Here is a 19,802-nt window from a genome sequence, read left to right on the forward strand (position 1 = left end):
AAACAGAAGATTTTTAGTGCAGAGTGGACCAGCGGAAGCCCTCATCACAAAATACCACTTTCAAGGTTACCCCTGAGATCAGTGCAGAACCCTAACACAAGCAAAAAATATGTAGAAATACACTGTCAAAAGTTTCAAAATGCATTGGCTGTAATGACTAGGAAAATCATATTTGCCATATCAATAGATTTACATCTCAAGTCTTTCAGTGGAACACTCGAAGACTGTACACTCCTCAAAGCAACAACTGAAGGCCATTAAACTGCGAAAAAGTCACCAAAACTGCTACGAGTCAATTCATGCTATTGTGTAAGCCACTGCATCTTTGTTATACGATTAGTGAGCAAAGCTAGGCATACTGACAGCATCTACAAAACCTGATAGCAAAATATAGGCCAGATCTGACCAGGGATCCTGCATTAAATCGGTCTTTCAGACCTCTTTTTCATCCCCTGAGTTTTAAATTTGTGACACTATTTAAAATGGATTACCTATTTACCGTATCTCTACTGGCACAGTGCTTGGGTCGGATCTTGAGCTGAAACGGCTGCATGCCCATGGTCGTGTTACCATGCTACCCAAGTAAAAGGCAGTCTGCTGCCCTAAGGCTGTAGCACGCTGACCTACATCAATGCACCAATGCTTCAGAGCCTAATTAGTAGAACTTGTAAGCCTAGCGTTTTGTCATGTTTGGCTGGTTTCTATATTCTTACATGCATGATTAATGCAACTATACTGCAAATGCTGAATGACAATCACCAAATCATTTGGGCTGGAGATGATGGACATGCTATTTTGTTTAAGGATTCTGCTCATCTAAAGCTCCATTTTAAAGGGATAGTTCACCCAGAAATTAAAATTCTGTCATCATTTACTAATCATCATGTCATGCCACACCCATGCACCTTTTTTTTTTTCTTTTGCACAAAACAGAAGATGATATTCTGGGGTCACAGGGGTCCAAACAAAATTGTACTTTTGGGTGAACAATCCCTTTAACTATAAATCCTAAGTAGCTTCTAAATTGGCAAGCTACAGTTTCAAAGTAGCTTCTCCACAAAGTGTTAAAGCAGATGCCTGTCCTCAAATAGATCCTTTTTCATAGAGGCACATCCAAAAGTGTTCTAAAGTAAAGGTGTTTTAAATTATTAAATCAATTATTGCTAGAACACTTTGTGAGTAAATCCACAACATATCTAATTAACATGGTCTTTAGTTATTGGTTAATAAATTGAGTTAGAAGCTAAATCAGTTCAGCAAAGACATTTTCACTGAATGTTGTGTCCTACTATTACTACTTTACACTAGAACACTCTGACAGTGTCTGACAGGTGAGAATAAAGTGAGAATATACTGAATTGTACCACAGGCAGCTGCATTTTCTCTCTCTGGCTTTATAGTGCATGATTCCCATTGATATCAATGGATTTACAATGTAATGTAAATTCTAGTTTGTAGGTGCACACTCACAGTAGCTTTATTGAGAGAACTAGCTTTCTTGTGTTTATCTCAAATGCACACAAAAAGAAAGAGAAAGTGAAATAATTTTACAGTACCTGCTACATAGAATTGACACTCTACATGCATGTGGTACTCTTTATTGTGTTTTACTGTCAAAATGACAAAATTGCAATTATTCATTACTTTAGTCTTGTATCTTTAAGACAAAGCAGAAGCCACTTCCAACTAGTTCCATTGGCAGTGGGCAGGATTAATGCACAAGTAGTAATCCTATTCACTAACACTCACTCATCACTATCCACACTTTGATTTCAACAATTCAGTTCAAATGCACGTGATTAATATTCATGAGCGTAGCAGCCTGTCAGAACTTAGTGCATTTTATATTATTATTTGTTGAAGTTGTATTATTATTATTATTATTATTATTATTATAGGACTATTGCTAGTCTTTTTACAGAAACAGTTATCCAAGTTCTGTTTAATATAACAAATAGACAAATGCTGATTCTTACAAAAGTCATTCAAGCTAAGCTCAAGATCAGGTCACTGAATCTGGAGCCCAAGAGCATTATGACATGTACAAACCCTGCTGATCCAGATGCTGGATTCATTCTGATATATTCCAAATGGTTCATGTACCATATCAGTAAAACAGCAGAAAGCTACAAGATAAAACACATTCACTGACATCATAAATAATGTACATATTCACCAAAGGGCTCAGTGTGGTACTGAATATGCTTTATACAGGCATTTCTGTAGCTGTGCCATTCACAGGCGTGCAAAGCATAATGGTGAGGGGATTCTGTTTCGTGCACACATTAACAAGTCATTTCAGGCATATAGAATATAAGAAACTGGCATACACACACTTTAAAGACCCACACAGACTCTGTGTGCAATAAAGCTCTGTCATAGCATTTTTAAAGTAGGCCAGGGCAGAGAAAGGCTAGAATCTATTAAAAACTGAGCATTTTTGGTGCTCTTTGCATGGGATGACACTTAAACAGAATGGCAAGCTTTATAGGAAGAGTAAAGAGAGCGAGAAAAAAAATCCATGAATGGGAATTAAGGAAAGCAATGAACCTTCAGACAGATCATTTCTATTCGCCTTTCACAGGCGTGGACGTGCTGCCATGCTTCATCACTGCAAGGGTGCACTAGTTAGGTCATCTAGGATGGCTAGAAACAGGAGAAACTAGCCTGAGCTCCGACTACTGGAGAGGACCCAAAGGAACGTCTGCACTCCCAGATCAAAAGTTGATTTCCTCTAAATGAATCTCACCTAATATATGTGAACAAAACTTCCCATCACACTCGATTAGATAATAATCAAATCAATGCACTGATGGAAATCTTGTTGGGAGTCAAAATTTCTAAGGCTTTATTCACTCTGTAATTAAATCAGATTTATTTTTCAAATTTATTCTTTAAACACACTGACATAATAAATTAAATCAGGCAGTTCAGACAACTGTTCCTTCTGCTCGTGTCTATCATTAATTATCTTTAATAGCTATATCCAAGTTTACTCATTATAGCTCTTTACTCATTATACGTCACATTTTTTGCACGTTGACATAAAATTACTATACCAAGGTTTAGCAACTAGAGGGCTGGGGCCCACTAGGGGGCCTACAGATGATATAAAATGATTTTTTAAAAGACAAAATAAGCTAAAACTTCTTTAGAGCTGGAAAAGTCATGTAAACTACTAAAATCTTATAACTCCAAGGCCATTTTTATACATTTCATAAACAAAACATTATCACACATAGCTAATCAAAAAGGTGAGGTTTTTTTTTTTATCCTTATGGAGTTAATCAAAAACAACTGGAAAAGTCATGGAATCTGCCAGTCCAGCCATTTGTGGGGCTGTGACGGTTGCCATGACAACCGTGTCACTGTGGTGGTTGATTGCCACCAACAGTAATGCATGTGACGTCATACACTCTATAACAAGCATTTTTGTATACAAGAGCAATAATAGTAACAGTTGCAATAGAATTCGGCATTTATAGCATATACCATTTAGCTGAAAATTGTTTTATTTAGACTGTTAATTCATAAAACTCACAAATTACCTCCACGGCATTTCCTTTACACCGTCTCTACACCGGACGCGAGAGGCGCTGCGCGGCACGACAAAATACAATAGTCAATTTAACACAATACATTTTAATCAGTAATGCTGTCTACACTGGATGCGGTGCGTCACAACAAATACCCGACAGTAAACTGATGCCTCATTTTATTTATGACGTGCTGACACAAAGTTCAAATGATTTTTAACGGTTGCTTTGTCGCGTCGAGTGTAGACAGACTTTAGCTGTTGCGGTGTGGCTCGTTAAATGGGCGAGAACTTCATATCTCAAGAGCCGTTTCCAGTTGCTATTTGCGAGGAGGCCAGCGAAGAACCGCTTGCTTGGTGGTGGAATAACGAGGCAAGATACCTGGCCACGGTTGCTTAAAATACATTTACACAACAAGCACACCATCTGAACATCTTCAGTGCGGCAGGAAACATCATAACACCAATGAGGTCCTCAACATGTTTGTTTTTCTTTCAAAGAATTTTAAATCTAACATTATATAAAAGCTAAGGTAGGCTTAAGCATTAGTGTTTACGTTCTAATTGTTATCAGACCAATGCAGATTTTCCAGCATGTGATTGAAGTTACGAATTATTTAGGCTGCTTATTTAGGCTACTTTCTTATTTAGCTGTATTATTTATTTGATAGCCTAGTGTTTTGCAGGCTGCGCGTTGCTGTGTTCACTGACAGAACTGCTAAAATAAACACATACGTTTGTTATTAGTTTGAGCCGCGCCCGCATTTATTCATATTTTGTTTCAAAATTATAATTATTATATATATAAACACCGCATCACCACCGGTAGTTGGTCCATTACCACCGTGGTGGTAAAAATCTGCCACCGTCACAGCACTAGCCATTTGTACCTATTTCACTGCACACAGCACCTTCTTTATTTTTATATTACTTTTAATTTTCACTTGTCATTGAATGGTTCATCTGCACCACTCAGTTCTGGTTATAACAATTTTGTCTGTTTTGTTTCATTGGCTGTGTGTTGAGATTCAATAACAAAGATGGATCTAAACTAATTCATGCATTTTCCATGATGTTACGTGTCTATATCTGATCTGGCTATTCAGGCTAAAACCTTTCCAAAATGTGCATATTAATATGTTTTTATTTGAGTTTGTAAAAATCTGATTTGGATATTCATACTAAAATCAATTGCATGTATTTGAGTTGAAAATGCCAAAAAAAAAAATCTGATTTCAGGCAGCCTGTCTGAACAAAGCCTTAGAGAGAAAGCTATCTGTACAGATCCAGTTGTGGAGCTCAGTGTAGTTTGTTTAGAGTTCAACCAAAACATTTTTTAGAGTCGGGGCAATAAGCAAGTGTTACAGGGAGAACAGCAGGGCGAGTGGGGTAAACATAGATTCATTTTATTACCATGGTTAGCACCCGGCCACCGAGGTGCAGAACAGGATGGGCTTTGATCACCTGCAACAATGACGAAGAGGAAATTGAGAGACAGAAAAAGAGTGAGAAATAGGGAGAGACGTCAAACAAGAGGTATTTCAGGAGTTCGTAACCAATTATCCACTCTGAAACTCTCAGTGTTGTCAAACCTCAGCCCACACACATCAAAAAAGAAAGAGAGAGAGGACGAGCGACACTCAGCACAAGAAAGCGAGCGGAGAGAAAGAGACAGAGTATGAGACAGAAGAGAGAGAGAGAAAGAGCACTGGTGAGGTTTAATTTACACACTCGCTTCTCTCCTAAATGTCAGTCTTATTCAAACAGATGTCAGGGAGACTGGGCCACAGAGCTGGATGGGGTAGGTGAGCTCTGAGCGTGCGGCTCTCTGGCAGGCTCTGTCAGGGGGCAGCGCTTGGGGGCCTCGCAGCCCCACTGAGTGGGAGACAGGTTTGATACAGCATGACACCTTACTTATTCATGCCCTCTTATTAGACCTCCGCACTGACACAAGGGATCATGGGAAGAACTTTTTTTTGTGCAAGATGAGATGAAGTAAAGCCAGAAAAACAGTGCAGGGACAAATCAGTTACTGCTGAGGATGCTGGTATATGGAGATGAGGTACACTGATGTGACGATCTAAAGTTTACACCATGCATTTCCTCCTGATGTCTTTTGGCATGTTTTTCTTATCTGGCTTTTCTAATGATGCTGAGTTGTTTTTTTTTTTTTTGTCAGTCTGTACACAACATATATCTCATGACACAAACGGGTTCATGCACTGTAAGCATGGATGGACAAGGACTTCGGGAAAAGAGTGACTTATTGGGGCCATCGTACAAGGCTGTTCTGGAAAGCTACAGCAGTTATAGACACTTGTCTGCCCGTCCTTGGCATTTCAATTCGACATAGCACCTACAGCAGGTGGTCCGCTTCTCCTCCCTTGGGTCAGAGCGATTCATCATGGCAGGATGGAATATGTTAACATTAAGATTATGTTAAACCATCCTCCAAGGACCCAGAGTCTACAATCAATTTCTGTAATCAGTGACTTACGAATGGTAATGTGGCAATGAATCCAATATGAAAACAGTTTCGAGGTGGAGACCTACAGAAGGGCAATAAACTGAGCCAAAGTGTTACTTAGGAATAGTTCACCCAAAAATGTACATTTAGTCTTTCTCACACCAAACAATGAATGACTTTTTGTTCTGTGGAACACAGAAAGACAATTTTTGAAGAAAGTACTCTACTGTTCAAAAGTCTAAAGTTTGGGGTTATTTACTTTTTATTTTATTAACTTTGAACTTTTCAAAAAATCCTAAAAAATGTATCAGAGTTTTCACAAAAAAACATTAAGTAGCATAACTGTTTTTCAAATGTTTTTGAGCACCAAAGAGATATTAGAATCATATTACTGAAATGTCATGTGACACTGAAGACTTTAATAATGGCTGCTGAAAATATAGCTGTGACATCACAGGAATAAATAACATTTTAAAATATAATTTAAAAAAAATTAATTGTAATAATATTTCACAATATTACAGCTTTAACTGTATTTTTAAACAAATGAATGCAGCCTACTAAGCATAGGAAATGCGTTCATGTTTTAAAAAGTATGCAACAGCACCATTAAAGTATCATAAAAGTACTTCATATGAATAGTGCATTTTACAAGTCTATTGAAGCCACACAACAGGTTTATTTGAGGAACAGACTGAAACTGAAGCTACTTTATGGTGCTTTTGTGTCCTTTTCAAAGCAAGCAAGCTCTAGTGCACATTCTTTGTACTTTCATTAAAAATATCAACAACAACAGGTACAGGTATATATTTCAAAACATCTCCATGTGTATGAAAGGTCAATCAGCTTGGTAAAAACATGAGGATGAGTAAATGATTACAAAATCGTCATTTGTGGATGAACTATTCATTTGAGGGAAATGAGAAATGTAAAGCAAGAGGAGGTGCAGGTATAAGCAGTCTTACCATTGCGTGGGGTTCGTTTCCTGCGGTCACGGAAGGCTGCTCCAGACTGCAAGGCTTCCATCAAGCTGTCCATCACCCCCGTCTCATCACCTTCTGTAGAGAGGACAAAGTTGCCTGTCAGAGCTCAGTTTCATGTACCACACATTCACATAGACTCCAACTCACACACACAAAACCACACACTGTGGTCAGGCTACTAAAAACCGAGTGTGGGAGTAAAAGGAAAAGCGAAAAATGAACAGCAATAAGGCAAGGCAAATGGGGCAGAGGGCAAAGAGAACAGCGCGGCTCCCTAAATGCACGAACGCTTCGAGGCGGCAGCTAACATATGGAGAGGAGCCAGAGAATGAAAGTGTTCACTGATGGCCATTGACAGGTATTCGCTCTGAGGCTTGCACAGGGGAGCTAAGTGCTCTTTACCGAGATTTAGTGTGGAGCCGGTCAATACAGGGGCTTTTTATCATTGTTCGATGACAATGGGATGTGCCTCGAAAATGGTTGTGCCACCGAAGTGCAACGCGTCTCCGCGGCAAACGGGTTTGACTTTTAAAAGACAATGAGACATGCGGCAAAATCAGTGCAAGGGCAACTCGCAGGGAGAAACAATCAAATTAAGGATTTACAGAATTAATTTCTCTGAGCAAAATATGGAGGAATAAGATGCCCATTAACACACATTTGTTTAATTTGTTTAACATTCCAACTGCCAACATTCCAGTAATATGATGATCCCCTTGCAGTGTGATGTTATAAAGACAACACGTCATTATGATAATATATCAATTAAATAAACAAACAAATTAAATTTACTAAAGAAAAAAAATATATACAATTAAGATATTGTTAGATAATATTTAAAATGTTATTCATTATTCATTCCCTCATTATTCATTCAAAATAACATCATATACGTGAAGTGACGTGTGGCCAAGTATGGTGACCCATACTCGGAATTCGTGCTCTGCATTTAACCCATCCAAGTGTACACACACAGTAGTGAACACACACACACCGTGAACACACACCCAGAGCAGTGGGCAGCCATATTGCTGCGGCGCCCGGGGAGCAGTTGAGGGTTTGGTGCCTTGCTCAAGGGTCTCACCTCAGTCGTGGTATTGAAGGTGGAAGAGAGTGCTGGTTATTCACTCCCCCTACCGACAATCCCTGCCGGAGCTGAGACTCGAACCCACGACCTTCGGGTTACAAGTCCATTAGGACCCGACTGCCCCACAAAGGTATATAATCAATACAAAAATCAATAAATATTGATTAAATATCGAATTTACATTTGTTCCCTCATTCCTTAATATGCAGTCGCATTCTTCCACAACTTAATATACTGCATTTCCTTGACTTCCACTTGTAAAATTTTAAAGCAATTTTTTTCTTGCATGGGCATATGACACCGAACATCGAAAGCATCGGTCAATGATGTGGTTCAGAAATAATCTTTGGGTCTTTTATCTGGGTCATCTATCTCTACCCAGCATTAATGAGACTAAGGGTCCCCACTATATCATGGTGGTCCAGCAGAGGCATTATTTTAAACTAGAATCATTACGGTGACTTATTGTTGCATGTGGGATCGTTTCATCAATTCTTTTGTGTACACGTTCTGTGGAAATATTTAGTGAATGGGTTGGGATTTGACGTCTGCCTTGACAGAGAGAAAACGTCTGTGGCGGAGATGCCGGTAGCTTTAGGCAGCAGTTTCAGGCATGTTAATCAATCTTTTGTTTCCTCGCACATTCAAAGTAGATGACAGTCAGCAAATTGAATTTATAAAGAGGAAGACACGGCTACATAATTAATTTCAGAAAATGCCACACACTCGCTACACTGAGGCAGAACTGCACAAGTGCATTTTCCGCTGGAAGCAGCAGCGCAAATACTTATACGTTAAACAAGCGTACACATTAAACAAAGGCTTCTATATAATTTTGTACTTGAGACCATTACTAAAAAAAATCTAAGAAGCAGTTCACACAGTGTGCTGCGTTTAATAGCCACCCAGATTAAATCAAGCTAATTAAACTAGCTGTTCCAGAACAAACCAGAGCAGAACAAGCATGACTTATCTCTAATTGCTCTTCAACACCTTGGCTGATAGCTTTGCTCATTGGTTCAAACCAGGACAAGCATCTCGCTGGCTCCTTCCAACGAGCGAGACATCGTCCTCTGAAAGCAATGACAGTTCCTAAAGTAGCTGCATCCCAAAGTTTGCGTCCCCAAAACACGACCACATCCATCTGACCCCAAGCTGTTTTGGAGACCTAAACATCACAAGGGGCACCTGACACTTTGATCAATTTGTCCTACTTCTTGCTTGCTTAACTGTAACACAATTCATCATCTGCAATGGCCAGAACAGGAGAGCTGGGAAGGCTGGGTCCAGAGGATCTCAGACACGAGAAAGCAAAATTACTAAACCGGGAAACATGCTCCCAAGCGACCCATGACTGCTCCATTAACAATGTCCTGTTGGGCCATGCTTCCACAAGAACCAGCTGGACTCTTGATCTCTCCACATGGATCTGAGAGGAACTGCAACATCATGTGGTCTACATTATTTATCTTTCTCATCAGTGCAGGATGTTTTAAAAGCAAAGAATACTGTATATTAAAAGAACCAAACAACTTGAAAACAGAAGATGTATGATGCAATATTATTCAAGGAACACATTTAAAGTTAACTCTATTAATCAGCAACACTGTGCCTTTTTTGTTTTGTGACAAAACTCAGGACAAACAGTCTTCAAGGAAACACAACAAAAACTAACATTTAAAAACAACTGAACAACATATTTAATATTATTGTTTTGGGAGTGTGAAATTAACCAACACAACCGCCAAAATCACTGTTGCCATTTACACACTATTTTGCTAAAGACAGCATAAGTGGGCAAGCAACAAATTACTCATGTAAACAACACAATACAACACAACTGGAAACGTGACATTGCTTTAAACAGCAGTTCATAACAATGAATTTATACAAAATGATTTTGTGTATTTTTTGCTTTGACAATAAAAATAATTCCAAAAAAACACCACAGAAGGTTCTGTGGTGGTGTTGATTAGTTTCTGAATAAATTAGGGTAGTAGAATGATTCAGCACACCGGTCTCTAGTCTTATTCTTTTGTTTTTAAAAGTCATTTGACTCAACTCAAGAGAATTGGTTCAGTGAATGAATCAACGACTCATTCATAATTCAGGTTTTTAATTCCTGAATAAATTGGTTCAGTGAACGATTCTACTTTTAAAAAGCCACCATTTACTGGTGCAACAATGTAACTTGCATAAATAATAACTAAAAAATAATGCACAGACTGACAGCCTGTGCAAACACACACATATATGCATTAAAAAATGTAGATAAATATTACTGCTTATAAATATTTATTGCTGTATTGGTGCATATAAAATATAATTTTTCCTTGTGTGAAAAGCACATTGGAAAACATGTTTTGATTAAATAAATTTTGCTTCTGGTTAAAGTTATGATTACTCTTACTCCTTAGGCCGTAGCAGAAATATGTTAAGCCATACCACCCAGGCTTATTTGCAAAGAAGTGTTTCAACTAACTTAAGCAACATAAAGCGAACTCTTGTAACAGCTAGCATTGCATCTGTATCTTCTCTATTGTCTCTCCCTTTCTGCTATCTATCTCTTTACTGTCTGGCTATCAGGTGGTTCTCTGCCCCTCAGGCTCCTGCCAAATGTACCAGAATGCCTTGGGGCCCTGTTCAGTCTCTCCAATATATTTATGGGTGCACTATCACATTTTTAATTAGGGGATAACAAGCACAGCCCTCTGTCGGATTTGTGGACTTCACACATCAGATTAGCTTCCCCAACAAGCACCCTGGCAGAGGGTAGGAGCTTATCTTCCACGGCACAGGGGGAGAGAAACGGGGGAGGAGAGAAACAAAGTCAAGTGTCACAACGAGTAAGAAGCAGCAGTGGGGGAGAAGGGTTAGTGTGTTAAAACACAAACTTGTGTATTCTCATAGTGTGTGTGCAAGAGTGGCATCACAGCATCTGGAGGACTGAGTCATGGAGAAGGGCTGCCGAAGCGAGACTGCGCAGGTCGTAAAACCCCCAGTGAGACACTCAACGGAGCGGACTGGCTGACATTTAATTATTTCTACAACGTATGCACGTGCACGCTCGGCCTCGCACACTCGCTCTCTTCCTTTCTCATAGCTGGTATCAATGCCACGCATCTCGTAATGCTTGTGTGCCACTGTATATGTGTATGTAACTGAGCTTTGCTAGAACACTGACTTTGCAGCAAATCATCAGGATTAGGAGATTATGGTGTATATGAAATCGCCTCATACACCAGAGTGTTAACAGAAGCAGAAACTGTTTTTGTTAACAGAAGCAGAAACTGTTTTCATCTGCTGTGTCCCAACGGCATGACCAGAATTCAGTCTGTCTAAGACTAAGGCGGGCTGAGGATAAAAGGTTATGGTGATGTATTCATCATACATTAACGCCAGTCGAACGGAGGCACTTAAAAGAGCCAGATGTCTTTTGTGTCACTAAACTGCCAGCCAAATGCCAAACTGGCTTTAAAGAACATAAATTCCTATAAATAAACAAAATGAAGCAGTATGACTACTGAAGTACTGAGATTAGTAGCTATGTTTTAGCTAAGCTGCAAATTTATTTTATAAGATAAAAAGCAAAATAAATACATTTTAATGGAATTGTAGCCACTGTGGCTCTTTACTATGAAAAAAATGTTACTTGCCGTTTCTTTGTAACTGTTTGTAAAATCTACTAGTACTTTCTGAGTGAAAATAGCTGTTTTGCTCCTTTTCTTAGTGAGTATCAATTATGTAGCAGTGTCAACAAGCCCTGTTCATAAATTCAACCTGCAATCTGTCCATAGTGTTGAACGAAAACAAGGAGGATCGATTGAGAACTCATTTTGAGTTGGTTCTCAAGAAGACAATTGCTCCAGGGAGGCTAAAACGCACAAAACTTTTGCCTCTTAAATAAAAAAAAAACAAAGACCCATCCAGAGGACATTATATCTATTACTGTGTCCTCCCAGTGACCAGCCTACAGCCATAGACCCCAAGCTCTCATTTCCACATTAATAGAAGGATCTTAAAGCTCCCTGCTTGAAAAATATGAGCAGCTTCCACCATCTTAGTCCCTTCTTGTCGTTCAGTTTTTTTTTTGGGAAAGCATGTTAATCTATCCGTCACCCTGGAGAAAGGCACCTGTGCAATTAACCTTGCACATACATTGTGAACAAAGCCCTGCGTCGGGGAGCCAGGTGCATCTTGGACTTGTTTCCCTTCTGCCACTCTTTGTTTGAGAGATTCCCGTTCACCGCAGCCACTAAGAATGCATTAGCAGCAGAGTCAACATTCCTGCCGGTTCCAGCCTCGCACCTGTTATGAGGTGCTGTCTCTCTGGAGGATCTGACACGAGATATGACACTGACCTGTCAGCTGGCCTGCTGGAGTGAGAGCTCCAAAGCACTCTGAGAGAATAAGCCCAGACTCTGGAGTAATGAAGAAGATGGATGTGGCACCAGACAGGCATTTTGGAGCGTTTTGCTGGAGCAGCTTGATGTGAAAACCCACTTATGTCTGTGTGTAATTTAATTAGGGATGCTCACACATCCCCTCCTTGAGCGGGGCGCTCCCTCTTCGAGTTTACATAGGCGCCAAGGGGTCTGGTCCTCAGACAATGAAGAGCAGAAAAGGGGACCAATGAGATTGGTGTTTAGAGGTTGCCAGAGCAGATAACTACTCCACCCAGGTTATGTCCGTCCCTCGTTCAAGGAGGTTGATTGGTCAGCTGGGAGGAGATGGAAGTGGATTAGATGCAGTGGCTATTTCGCGAGCGTCACAGAGAAAAACTCCAGCTTTGATGCCCTGGACAGCTGCATGCATGAATAAATAGAAAAACAAAAACAAAAATAAAGTGGACGGATGCTGCATGGCTCTGCATTAGAGGATGTCAGACATGCTTGGTTTGGAAGGAGGAGAAAGGCTAAAGTGTAAACTCCAGGAACAGACTATTATACAGCAGGTCTGGCTTTTGAGAGGCCAAGCCATTTGCATATTCAGTTCACAAGGAGAAATAAAAGATAGCTGAGATCTGTCCTACGTGCTCCACATTTTTCTTGCCATCTTTCCGTATGCTAATGAATCTCCACAGTGGTTTATCAGGTTGGTGATGCTTAGTGATTGTTCCCTGCTCTCCTTGCCATCTGCTAGCTGAGATCACAGACCACATGAGCCTGGCTTATCTGAGAATACACTTCATAAATTATCCAGCGAGTCCGGCACTTACTGTATCTCGTAAGGGACGAGACAAAGAGATCACTGTTTTTCTTGCTATACTGTAATCCCTATGTATGAAAAACAAAACACCTGTGTTTCAAGCACTGTTGTTGTCCTTTCCAAAATCCGTCATTAATTTTCTTCTTGGAGGATTTAGGTTTTGAAAACGTGATGTCTGGGCTCTGTGCAGCGAGTTTAATTATTTTTGAGTGACTGCGGAGTGGCTCTCCAGGTCCGAACTCTCGACGAGGAATTATCAGAATGTAGACCACCCATGGCTGTAAATTAATGACATGCAACAGCGCAAATGTGCACTCGGAGAGTGGGAGGGTGTTGGCGGTGAAGGATTCTCAGATGTATCCACTCATTTCTGCTATGACCTGAGGGAGAGTGGGCTAAATTAAGTTAAAGAGGCTTAAAGTGATTAGGACATTTAGTGCTACCCTAATTAGGGATAGCTACACAAAACAGCATTACAAAAAGGAGAAAAAAGTTTCTTATTTAAGGGAAAAAAAATGACATTTTTTAAAATGGAAATATTCTCTGAAGGAAAATCGGGGAGATGAAAATGAACATATTATCGTGGCATAATCACGGCCGCTGTATCTCTTCATTTCAGAATGTGGAGTCAGATGGGAACATATTAATGGCAATATGGCGGGTTTCCTGGATGTCACCATGACTTACACAGATGCTTATCTTCATAAATCAATGACTTCGCTCCTCGCACGTTAGATATTTAGAGACGGCTAACGCGTCTCTGGCCAGACTGATGGCAAAATTCGCCATGCTATCATCGCCTTAAGGCACATGGGCATCTGGCTGCTGATACGGCACACGCTAATATGCAGTTATTTATTAGAATTGATGCACTACAGCAGATAAGCTTGGCGCCCTTGTTGGCGTCTTTCAAGGTAATGACAAAAAAATTCACAATGCCAGCAGTCGCGCGCTCCAAGATTTCCTGACTGGAATTTGCTTATGCTTGGGAACCAGCGGGCTTTGGGATGTAACGTGGCATTCTTCAAAAGAGGATTGAGCTCCCTGACAGTGGGTGTAAATAACACTGAAGAGCTGATGGGGAGCGCTGATATGCATATAGGACAGACGCTCATTTCTCAGCACCGACACTGAAGCCTGCAGACAGCCCAGATTTAATATGATAGTTAAAATACAGATAATGACATGCCGTAGTCGGCTCAGCATTATGCAACGGTACTTATCTGGTCCACTTATTCATAATGACCAATGTGGTAGATGGCATATCTCAATGACTAATTAAAAAACAGAATGATAATTAGAGGAGAGACAGTGGGGTGTGTGGCTTCTCGTGGTTTTCTGTTTGCATCACACAGATTAACATATTCTAAAGTCACGACCTTTATCAGAATTACCTTTCTGCCAGGAGACCTGCACACAGTCACCTGCTGACTGACATATGTGTGTTGTCATATATGCGTGTGCTTTTTAAAATGATCTTCATTTGAGGGTTATTTTTCAGCATTTAGAAATTCAGCATTTTTCAGCACTTTTAAAAATATTAGTGTTTGCTGAAAAAATAGCCCTCAATTGATGATCATTTTAATAAGCACACACACATAAGAATGATTCAAAGTCTCTTATGAAGAGGACCCAAATGGCTCAACAGTGCTCAACAGACTGGGACAGGGCTATTTAGTCTGATTGCTTGTGACAAAGTGTTTCAAATATGTCTGAAAACATTCTTCTCACAAAATTCTGTTTGGTGCCATTGTTGGTGGAAAAATTACACTTCACAGACTATATAAAGATGCCCTAAAATATAAGTGCACACAAATCGCACTACACACAGAGAGAATTAAACTGAACCTATCGACTGTCTGTCTGTGACTGAGAGCACTGAATGAATGGTAATGAGTTATAGAAAATATTCAGACATAAAGAGCAGTATTCATTCTGAAACCCTAGCAGACAGACCTTACAAAACTGAGCTCAACCATACAGATAATGACAGCTATCATCACATAAAAAAAAGAAATATTCAAAAGAATACACTAATCGTACTTTTAGCCCTTTAATCCTACACTATTTTTTTCTAAACCTTTAAAGGGATCATTTGTACTTGTCAGACTGGAAAGTAAAGCTACTTTCTTCCTGGCTCGAGCAGATGTGTGCCAATCTTATTTAACAACATAATTTATTGTATCGTCTGGTTTTTATATGGCGCATGAAAGATGTTATGCACGATGACTCAGCAAGTGACCGCACACAACAACAACATTCTCCGTTTTCTAACTGGACTAGAGATTTGAAACACCAGCAATTGGGAAAATGACAACACATCAAAATCAAGTCGAATATGTTGAAAAGATTTTTAGACACCAGTAATCGAACAGAATGAGAGGACAGATTTTCTCCTTCGCTTGTGTCGTGTTTGTTACTGAACTGTCTCAGATGAACAGAATTATTGGACAGGGTCATGTCTCTTTTTGTCCTCAGTCAAAACAGGTCTCGATTGAGCCAAATCTGTAACATTATATCTGTATAAAAAGACAACAACAGCTGGGTAAATTTATTTTATCCAAGAGTAGGAAAGGACAAAACCATTCAGCTACACTTAACTTAAAATATGGCAAGAACAATTCCTGTGTTTTATGGAAGCCCTTATGCCATGCCTCATTCAGCTCAAACACCACATGTGGCCACAAACACTTGTAGTGACCCACAACCGTGACCCTGAAACAGCCAGCAGGCTGAGAGACAGTAGACAGGCATGCAGGAAGTCATATCATCTCTTAGTGATGTTTCGCAACCCTGTATACAACATAGTTTCATATCCTCTGGCAAAATGGCTGCCCTGCTAGGACAAAACATATTTTCCTAATAAAGATAGAAGGATTAGGTGGATTTAGGCCTATTTTACATCATTCCCTATTTACTTTCAGCGGGTTAAGCAATTTGGTGAATGCTGAACATCTGGTCAGTCTAAGAGAATATGGAAATCCACTTAGAGGAAATTAAAACAAATGGGGGGCAGGGGAATGATTTCATGAGCAATTTCCCATATTAGGATTTCTAATGCTTTACAAGAAAAACAGATTTTGCCCCACTTGCCATACACATCAATCACATGGCACTCAAAATTGCTCATGAAACCTTGCAAGGACACATTTCCAGACACAGTATGTGTGACTTTAAAAATACCTTTAAAAATGAAAATGGTACAGATATTAATTTGCTCAGCTCCACCGTCCCGTCAAACACATCCTCTTAACCCTAAATGAATTAAACCCTCATTAAAAATGCATCTCATTGTTAATCATGTGCATGTGAAGGGCATTAGATATCAATTTGCAAAATGACTTCAAAAATCTCTTTATAGAAATAGTCCTTTGAAAAGGCCTTAAAATCTATAATTAATCAAAAGGGTAGACACGGGTTCTAATGAGAGGGTTGTGTGCCAAAAAAAAGAGGATATATATGGAGGAAATGAGCAACACAATAGTGCTGCCCTAATAAAAAAAACCCCAAAAAATAAAAACATACATATGCACTTTAGCTAAGCTCACTCGTTCCTAATACTAAGAATTATTTTATTTTCTGTTAAGACACCCAACCGAGCCACTGAATGGTGTTTGATTACAGTGTTATTGGGTTAATTAATGTTTGTAAAGCAGAAATATATATATTTTAAACTACTCATACCCAAACAATCATTATAGTTTTGCTTATATTAATTAAAAAAGAAAAGAAAAAGACAAATCATTATATTGTTCCCTCGTGGAAAGAAAAATGTTAACTGAAAAAAAAAAATAATAATAATAATAATTTGAAAGAACTGCACTTTCTAATATCCTTCTGTAGGTGATCGAAAACAGCAGGTGAGATCTGAATTCAAGTTTAAGGGAATAACAGACAGATGCTGGCAACATGGAACATTTAGAGAATATAGCCAAGCACGAAAAATGGTCTAATTCAAGAGCCAGAAGGAATTTGTAACAGCTTGCCTTAAAGCATAAATACATATTATATAATGCTTAACAGACATCATACTGTATGAAAGTTATATCATCATATTGTCTAAAGTTTTGGGGTCATTTAGATTTTATGCAATACATTTATTTATTTTTTTATTCAGAAAGAATGACTTGGATTGAGCAAAAGTGTCAGTAAATATGTTTATATTGTTACAGAAAATTAGCATTTGCACTCTCTATTCATCAAAGAATACTGGAAAAAAACAGTTTTGATTAAACTATTAGGCAGTCTGCAACATTTCCTAAGAACCAAATCCACATATTAGAATGATTACTGAAGGATCATTTGGAAAAAAATATATATGTACATATATATGGAAAACAGTTGTGTTAGATTGTATTAACATTTCACAAGATTACTGCTTTACTGCATTTTTGACCAATTAAATACTTCTTTCAATAACATTTGTATACAACAGCATAGTTTCATATTCATATTTGAATGCAAAAAAGGCTGATCTGTTATATAATGCATCTGAATGTCTACAAAGCCAAATGCACAACTGAACTCACTGACATTTCTTCTCTTTAAATCTAGTGATGACTACAGCAGTTCAAAGATAAAAGTCTTTAATGGGCTCTGACGCAGAGAAAGAGCTAACTACAGATAAGGTATTCTCGACTGCACTAGAGGGTGTGTTATCCTCTGTCTTTCCATCTGCATTATTACGAGCTCAGCATTCAATGCGGTCACTTCTTAGGAAACTAGCATGCTTCAGTCATCCTGCGGAAGCCAAGTCCTACATTCTACATGTCATTTTCTCAAACGTAAAGCCACAGTAAAGCGCTGGGCTCTGTGACATTTTTAGTTGGAGCTTGTGAAAAAAGCTTTTGGCCAGAGGCAGGAATTTCTGTCTCATTGTAAGGATCAGAATAGCGCAGTGCAGTGAGTACATCGTAACTCTCATGGCAAGAATGTGCCATGAATTTGCAAGCTGCGTTGAGACATCTTGACACTTTTGTTTCTTTCTTTTTTAAACCGAACCACACATTTCTTTTCAAAACACAATTTACAGGGCTGATATGCACGTAGATATTGAAATATGGCGCATGGAGGACAATTTGTTTTTCATATCCAACCAGTTTTGCTGTAATCTAAAATGAATTAAGCTATTGTCGACATGACCTCTTGCAGAAATAAACTGAGCAAGCTTGCAAAAACTTAATAGTTAACTCTCAACTCCATTTACTAGGCCAAAGTAAATCTGCCAATCCATTATCTGTCTGCTCTACAAAAGCAGTGAACCTGAGATGCTTATCTTTACATGTGACCTACATCTTCTCTGGCAGGGGCCTGTCAGCGCAGTCTCATACTGCTACCGATTTGCTCTGCACCTTCATGTAGCAATAGCACAAATGCTTCAGCTAATAAAACACACAGCCTACACAAAGAGCCTAAAATGAACACCAAATGAGAGTAAAAAACAGCGGTGGTGAGAATATGAAAGTGTGTTTTTCACCATTTTCCTGGTAACTTTTAAAAATAAATTTTAAGAATATAATATGTACGATAAAAACAACTTTAAATATTAGCACTGTAATTGGACAGCTGTAGTAATAATAATAATAATAATAGTAATAAATATGAAATAGTTTACAGTTCAACTGAATTTGATATTAATTGATTTGTTTAATTTGAATAATTTTATTAAATAATAATAATAATTTATTCTCCAGCTTTTTTAAACAAAATAATGCATACACAGTTTTATGGCTGGTAACTAAAAAATCACTAAAAATCACCCACCATTTGCAGATGTGACAATATTAGTTTTATGCTCAGTATACACAATTTATTTTCTATTTTATCATAACAGCTGTAATGGTTATTACTGCTGAAATCCCTTTGGTTCCGGCTGGATTTCACACTGGTGTGTTCGGCATTGTAATTACCATCCTTGTCGTCAACATTTACTTGACAGATGTCTTCATATTCCTGTCACTGTTTTCTTAAACTGTGACAGTTACTAAATAGATACTTTTCATTAAAACATTCCTAGCCCATCTAATCTGCCTGTACATTTAGTGCGAGCGAATAGGCGGAGAAGAGTGTGATTTTTCACAGAGGAAGTGTGGCCCTGTCCCTCCATCACCATCCCTGCAGTGCTTAGCACCGTGTGAAATCGTGATTCGGGCTGCAGTCGGGCCCCGGCGGGGCAGTAGCGCCGTACCTTTGTTCATGTCAAGTAGTTGTTTCTTCTTCTGCTGTCTCTCTAGTTTCTCTCGCTCAGCTTTCTCCTTTGCCAGTTTCGCTCTCTTGATCTTCTCCTCCATCTCCCTCTTCTTGTGATTCTCCCGCACAGCATCCTGAAGTGTCAGAAAGAGAGAGACAATGAATTTAGAGGGCAAATGAGAAGACTGTGGAAGAGAGGGGAAATGAAAGAAAATTCCAGCATAATTCTATAATGTGGAGTGACAGACTAACAGTGAGTGACAAAGGTGAGTCCATACACAATGAGGGTAATGCTTATCTGCAGTCCCACGCTGAATCTAGACCTGCAGAACT

General features: G+C 39.0%; 1 protein-coding gene across 1 annotated transcript in view; it reads right to left on the reverse strand.

The window, feature by feature from the left end:
* Nucleotides 1–19,802, reverse strand: part of LOC306883740 (protein diaphanous homolog 2-like) — a 440,640-nt gene that overhangs the window by 38,095 nt on the left and 382,743 nt on the right. The window contains exons 28-30 of the mRNA XM_079439172.1: nucleotides 19,468–19,603; nucleotides 6,968–7,060; nucleotides 4,949–4,999 (exon numbers count right to left, since the gene is read on the reverse strand). Of these exons, the coding sequence (XP_079295298.1) occupies nucleotides 4,949–4,999; nucleotides 6,968–7,060; nucleotides 19,468–19,603 (280 nt within the window). The remainder of the gene's footprint in view (nucleotides 1–4,948; nucleotides 5,000–6,967; nucleotides 7,061–19,467; nucleotides 19,604–19,802) is intronic.

This window comes from Barbus barbus (assembly GCF_936440315.1).
Source record: "Barbus barbus genome assembly, chromosome: 17".
NCBI classification, from domain to species: domain Eukaryota; kingdom Metazoa; phylum Chordata; class Actinopteri; order Cypriniformes; family Cyprinidae; genus Barbus; species Barbus barbus.